The sequence below is a fragment of the Canis lupus genome, chromosome X (assembly GCF_003254725.2).
Source record: "Canis lupus dingo isolate Sandy chromosome X, ASM325472v2, whole genome shotgun sequence".
Lineage (NCBI taxonomy): Eukaryota > Metazoa > Chordata > Mammalia > Carnivora > Canidae > Canis > Canis lupus.
The window spans coordinates 22,962,790-22,970,061 of NC_064281.1; the positions used below are offsets into that span (position 1 = coordinate 22,962,790).

The 7,272-nt window shown below is 44.9% G+C and overlaps 1 protein-coding gene across 1 annotated transcript; it reads left to right on the top strand.

Annotated features, from left to right (window-relative positions):
• Window positions 1-868: 868 nt before the first annotated feature.
• Window positions 869-2,897, top strand: LOC112655766 (melanoma-associated antigen B10). Its single transcript, XM_025440967.2, has 2 exons — window positions 869-1,008; window positions 1,696-2,897. Exon 2 carries the CDS (start codon window positions 1,748-1,750, stop codon window positions 2,882-2,884), a length of 1,137 nt encoding a protein of 378 aa, XP_025296752.1. The 5' UTR covers window positions 869-1,008; window positions 1,696-1,747; the 3' UTR covers window positions 2,885-2,897.
• Window positions 2,898-7,272: the final 4,375 nt, after the last annotated feature.

Consider the following 7,272-nt stretch of genomic DNA (forward strand, 5'->3'; position numbering starts at 1 on the left):
TGGAGGCCCCACTTGGTATGCACCCTGACTTCTGTCTCTGGTGTCTGAGGGAAGCAATAGCTTTGGCATTAGTGGGGCAGCATCAGGAAAGTCAAGCTCCAGGCCCTGCCTGGAATTAAGGTAAAAACCCAGAGTTATGGGGATCCCTGGGTGGCTCAGCTGTTTGGTGCCTGCCTTTGGCCCGGGGTGTGATCCTGGAGTCCTGGGATCGAGTCCCACATCAGGCTCCCCGCATGGAGTCTGCTTCTCCCTCTGCCTGCCTCTCTCTCTCTCTCTCTCTCTCTCTCTTTCTCTCTCTCTGTCTATCATGAATAAATAAATAAAATCTTTAAAAAAATGAGTTAGGTGTGAGAGGACCATCTAATCCAGATTAGAGGAGTTTCCAATCAGTTCTACCCTGGCTATCATTCCCGATAGAACCTAGACAGGAAATGTCTGACATATGGAGGTCAGACTACCTTCTAAAGTTCCCTGAGGGGAAGGAGGGGATGAAGTCATTGAAACAGGGTGTTAACTTCATACCAGCAGAGGGACTGGTTGTAGGCGGCAAAGGGAGTAAAGGTGAGAACTCTTGAGTGATGTCTGACGGCACCCTACTCCAGCACATAGGGGGCCTTGCAGTGCCCCGCCCATACTTTCTGTCTCAGAGGCTGCAGGTTAAATTGGATTAATGTAAGGCATCCTGACTTCTGTATCTGATGTCTCAGGGGCAGTGAATACTTGACAATGGGAGGAGGATGGTTGTTAGGGGACAGAGGGGCTCCCAGGCCTTGCCACCATATAGTGAGGACACTGAATGAGGTCTCAGGGAAACATTCACTCCCAACAAAGGGTGCCTCACAAAGGCCCCCCACTGTTGTCAGCCCTGGGAGGCATTGGGTAAGGATGTGTGGCTGAGGCAGTCCCTCACATTATCTTCAGGGAAGTCACAGGAAGATGAAGTCTTGTCTGAGACAGCAGCCTCATTGTCATTAAAAGGATGGAACCCAGAGTTTTCCAGTAGTCAATGTAAGGATCCTGAGTGGGGACTGAGGAGATCACCCACTTCATAACAGTGAAGGTCCCAGAGAATCCTATCCATGCCTCGAGGGTACCTGGAGCAGATATGTTAGACTGAGGCCTCAGGACTTTCATGGATTTTGGGGCTTTGCTCTGAGGGTCTTAGGTCAGCAGAGGGAAGAGTCCCCAGCCCTATCAAAACTGAAAGTGAGAGCCCTGAGGGAGGACTGAGACCTCTAATTACCCTAGAATGGAAAGGGTCACACAGAGCTCTGCCTATACTTTCTTCCCTGTGCGTTCCTGGACAGGTGTGGTAAGATGAAGTTCCCCTCAGTTCCTCCTCTGAGGTTTCAGAGTGATGAGGGCTTTGAAATGAGGGGTCAGCATCAGAAAAGTAGAGAATAGGGACTTTGGGTCCTGCCAAAAGTGATGATCCTTAATGTGAACTGAAATGCTCCCCTGACTCCGAGCAACTGCTCTAAGCGCAGTGAGCCCCAGGTGGATCTGTAGGCAGGAGCTAAGGCACACCCTAGTTACTTCCACAGGATCCTTAGGGCAGACGCAATCAGAGAATAGGAGCCTTGTGGGTTCCTAGAGCAGTGTCCTCAAGGAAATCTGGAGAGTTGGCCGTCAGTAAAGCCAAAGTTGTATTTCTCTGCTAAAGTGGCCAAATGGTCTTCTCCTCTCTCTTTCAAGTTACTGAGTCATCTGTCTGCCCATCTGCCTGCTGCCCTTGTCAAAAGTCACCATGCCGCGGGGTCAGAAGAGTAAGCTCCGTGCCTGTAAGAAGCGCCGCCAGGCTCGAGAAGAGCTGCAGGATCTGGTGGGTGCTCAGGCCACTGCAGCAGTGGGAGAAGTTTTCCACTCCCCTTCCTCTCTTTGTTTCAAGAGTTCACCTGCTGCTGGGTCATATAGCGTTTCCCAGGGTCCTCAGGGAGCCATATCCACCAGCACTACTGCTGCATCTGTTTCACACACAAGATCAAATGAAAGTGCTGACAACCAAGTGGAGGAAAGACCAAGATCCTCCCAGGCTCAGCCCACCGCTGAGCCGTTCCCCAGAGGCCCGCTAGATGAGAAGGTAGTTAAATTGGTGCATTACCTGCTGTACAAGTATCAAATGAAAGAGCTCATTAGTAAGGCAGGAATGCTGAGAAATGTAATTCAAATGTATAGGAATCACTTTCATGAGATCCTCAAGAGAGCCTCTGAGCACTTGGAGCTGGTTTTTGGCCTTGACTTGAAGGAAGTGGATCCCAACCGGCACATCTATGTCCTTGTGAACAAATTGGAACTAAGTTATGATGCAATGCTGAGTGATGATGAAGGGGTTCCCAAGACTGGCCTGTTGATGACTATTCTGGGTGTGATCTTCACAAAGGGCAACTGTGCCGCTGAGGAGCAAGTCTGGCAAGTATTGAATGTGATTGGGTTATATGCGGGGATGGAGCACTTCATTTTTGGGGAGCCCAGGAAGCTCATCACCGAGGATTTGGTGAAAGAAGAGTACCTGGAGTACAGGCAGGTGGCCAACAGTGATCCTCCACGCTATGAGTTCCTGTGGGGCCCCAGAGCCTATGCCGAAACCAGCAAGATGAAAGTCCTGGAGTTTTTAGCCAAGGTTCATTATACCGTCCCTAGTGCCTTCCCAGCCTGGTATGAAGAAGCTTTGCAAGATGAGGAAGAAAGAGCACAAGCTAGAGCTGCAGCCAGGGCTCACACTGCAGCCATGGCCAGTGCACGTGCCAGGGCCATGACCAGTGCACATTCTAAGGGCATAACCAATGAGCACTCCAGGGCCATGACCAATGTGCATTCCAGGGCCATAGCCAGTGTGCGCTCCAAGGCCATGCAGACAATTCCTCCCACCCCTAATAAAGTCTGAGCCCAACTTTTTACTTTGTTGTTAAAAAGAGAAGTCTATATTTTAAGGAGTCGAAGACCAGGGTGGGGCTAGAGAAAACACACTATATAATGATATTTGTGTTTCCGTTCTATGTGGTAACCTGGATAATGTTTTTAAATATTGTTACTCTTAATAGAAGATTTAAGTAGCTTCATAACCCAAATTTATGAATGATATTGCTCATTTATTTCTGTGAATGAGACTTAAAAGTAAGAGTTTTATTGTTTTGTAAAATTGGAAAACTTTATTAAGTATTACTAAGTAATTTGGAACAAGATAACATGACAGTAGATGAGGCACTTCCTTGGAAGTATGAAAAAACTCAGTAGTGTAAGAATTGGGATCAAGAAATGGAGAAATAGATAAAAGATGATAGACTCTTAAAAAAAAAGATGATAGACTCTTGGTTTCATTGATCACTTTTAGTGTGTTTTGACACATATATATGATATATATATCGTAATACACACACCTGGATATACTTAGTTTATTCAAGAATGTAGGGGAAATAATTATATTATAATAAATTCTACCTGTTTCTCAGTGGCTCATTTTTTTTTCTCCAACAATAATTGAGCATCGACTCTCTGCAAAGCTCTATGCTAGTACTGGGAAGGCTAAGAGGAACAAGAAATACCCCTGCTCATAGAATTTTAAAGTCTTAGAGAGAAGCTACAATGTAAGGAATATTGTAAGATACACTCTATGACAAGGACAAATCAAAAGGTGGCATGAGCACATAGAGAGGTTTTAGGTGTGAGCTGTCAGGTGTAAAGGCCCTGTGGCAAGGGGGTTTGAGACCTTGGGAAACTGCAAGTCCTTCAGGGTGAGGTAATTTTAATTAAGCTGCATGGTGGGTCAGATGAGTTTGTTTGAGTGGTGAGTAGGGGCCAAAACCTCAGATGATGTGTCTCAGATGGAGAAGCCTGAAATAGAAAAGTGTTTTTAGTACTTAAAGATCATAGATAAACCAAAGAGAAATCATCACCTGGGGCAGGAAATAGAAGAGGTCCTGTGCTTTTGTCCTAGCACAGAAAAATACTATACACAAAATATGCGATGTGTGCACGTCATACTGAAAGAGTGGCTGTGATACTCGCAGGAAGTAAGATGCTCATAGGTTACTGTGCTGGTGATCTTTGCCCTGGGATGAGAGAGGCATAGTCCATCCATTAAAAAGGCATTTTAATTAGGTTATCTGGAATGTAATTTGGTAAAATCTAAGCTACTATATTTGTGATGGAGGTGAAATAATTGCAAATAAAAGTGTTTTAGATGGAAGGGCAGGTGGAAGGCAGAGATAGAAATAGACTTTATTTTTTAAAAAAGATTTTATTTACTTATTCATGAGAGACACACAGAGAGAGGCAGAGACACAGGCAGAGGGAGAAGCAGGCTCCATGCAGGGAGCCCGACGTGGGACTCGATCCCGGGTCTCCAGGATCATGCCCTGGGCCGAAGACAGGCGCCAAACTTCTGAGCCACCCAGGGATCCCAGAAATAGACTTTAAAACAAATTTCAGGAGTTCTGAGCATCAAAGTGAGGAAGATTCCCCACACCCATAATAAATGACATATCTTCAAAAAAGTTAAATAGCAAGTAACTTAGTTTAACTTGCTGAGCATCATATTGGCTGATTTCTTGCACCAGGTCCTAGAGGGTTATAAATTCACTGGCATTCCCTGGACTAAAATATATATATATATATGGAGGATAGTAGGTTTTAGGGTGAAAATAATAGTAGTGGTAATAACTGGCATTTATACAAATCTAATACATGCCAGAAAGTGTGCCAGTGTCTTCCTTAAGTCAGATATTTTACCATTTGTATGTATAAGATATATGTAAGCCAAGAACAAGAGGACTACTTATCAAACCCACTTCATACATAAAGAACCTGAGGGGGCAGCCCCGGTGGTGCAGCGGTTTAGCGCCGCCTGCAGCCTGGGGTGTGATCCTGGAGACCCAGGATCGAGTCCCGCATCGGGCTCCCTGCATGGAGCCTGCTTCTCCCTCTGCCTGTGTCTCTGCCTCTCTCTTCCCTCTCTCTGAATGAATAAATATATAAATCTTAAAAAAAAAAACCTGAGGCTTTACATAACTGCAATTTTCATGAGTTCACCTGGCTTGTAAGTGACAGTGCTGGGACTAGAGCCCTGGTCTGAATTAGTCTAGAACACACACTGTTCCACTCCTCCCTGCCTGAGGCTGATTTCGTATCTCTAAATTCATTTCTCTGCTCACTTCTCCTCAATGTCTCTCAGGAAGTAAAAAGAAGGAAGCTGAAGCCAATTCACTAAATTCAGGTGTATTATTAAGGCAAAATGAGAATTAAACATCAGGTGGGGACACTCTATGGGTTGCATTTGCCTGAAGTACACCTGCCCCTAACCATAGTTTATTTTTTGTTGTTTTTGGGTTTTTTGTTTTGTTGTTGTTGTTGTTGTTTGTTTGTTTGTTTTAGAGAGGGAAAGAAGGAAAGAGAGAGAGAGACTTAAGCAGCTTCAACTCCAGCATGGAGCCTGATGCAGGGCTCCATCTCACAACCCTGAGATTATGACCTGAGCAGAAATCAAGAGTTGGATACTTAACCAACTGAGCCACCCAGGCACCCCCACAAGGTTCTTTGAAAGCTGACTCTGCCCAGTGCTAGTACATGGGACCAGACGGGGCACTTTCCCAGTTACTTCACTATTGCCCTGCGTTTTCCCCAGTGTGTCCTGGTGTCCAAATCTGGATCCTGACCTGCAGTGCAGTTCTCCCCTGCTTCCTTTGATAAGACTGCACTCTGCTCCCAGTGGAAAAAAAGCCCAGAATCACTTTTCTTTACCCTAACTTACAGCATTCTGATACACTGCAAATGCCTCCTGTCTGTCCCATCCCTGACCACGGAACCCCTTGGTAACAACAATCTGTTCTATGTGATTGTCTACTTTGGCAGTGACGTTTAGATGTTTGCTCATCTGATCTGGGCAATGCTATCACCTCTCAAAGTATTTTTCCAAATTGGCTTCTGAGCAAAATCTTATTTGGCATAGGATCTACTGATTCTTGAAAGACAGCCCTGAAATTAGAGAGGAGATTTTAGAAAGTGCATGAGAAATCTGGTGACTTATCTGAGACTGGCCACTGAATCCTTAAACTGATGAGTGAGCTTAACTAAGTGAAGAACCAAAGCCTCCCTCCTACATGGTAGGTGAGGAAGGCCAGGAAATCACTGTGTAGCAACCATAAGCACAGGCTGAATTCTAACAGACCTTATAGTCCTTCCAAGAGATTGTACTTATTCCATAACCACCATAACAAATTACCACACATTTAGCAGATTACAACAACACACATTTATTATCTCACATGTCCGTACGTGAGAAATCCAAGTTGCTTCTGTTGAATTCTCTCTTCTGGGTTTCACAAGACTCACGTCAAGCATTCAGCTGGCAGGTCTCTCATCATGAGTTCTGGGAAGTATCTCTTTCCAAGATCATCCAGGTTGTTGGCACGTCCAGTTCTTTGTGGTAATACTATTGAGGCCATGTTTTTTTGCTGACTGTCAGCTGGAGCTGACATTAGTTTCTCCAGGCCCCTCTCCAGTCCTGAGCCCATCTACTTTGAATCAGCAATAAAACACTGCATCCTTCTCACCCCTTTTTTATTAGTCATTTTCATAACCTTAGTACCTCTGCAAAGTGTAGCATAACAAATTCACAGGTTTCAGGGATAGGGCTACAGGTATCTTCGTGGAGCAATTATTCAGTCTACCACCAAGGTAGAAAATGCCTCCCTGCCAGACCTGCCAGCTTTGATAAGAAAAGAAAAACTAGCTGGCTATCATTTTCCTGACTCTTGTCTGTATCTGCTGCAGGGAAAACTCCTGGTTTTCAGTGTGCCCAAAGACACCTGTACAAGTGTTCAGTCATGTTCATCGTCAAGTGGTATGCATCAGAAACTCAAAAAGCTGTGGTTTTTAGCTATGCAGCAAAAGGAAGAAGAAAATTCTCAGTCTATTGAGACTATGGAGGTTATTGAAACGGTCAGTCAGTATAGGAAGGTGCTATAGAGTGAAGAAGGATGATGCCTCCCTGCTGAGATTTCCAGTGTCCTTTAGATAAATAGCGTGATCCTGTATTTGAACACCTGTCACACAGTAGGCTCTTAGAAAGATTTGAAGTGTTGCAAGGCAGTTTGGCCTTCTCAGAAACTTCTTCAAGGACAGAGGGCTTTTGTCATATAAATTCTAAGTGTTGCACTCTACTGATGACCTACTGCTTATCTGTTTTATAGAGAGACTCTAAGTGCTCTTCCACATCGCGTTTTGCTCTCCTTCCTGGGTGCATGGGACATACGATATTGGCAAATGCACTTGTAT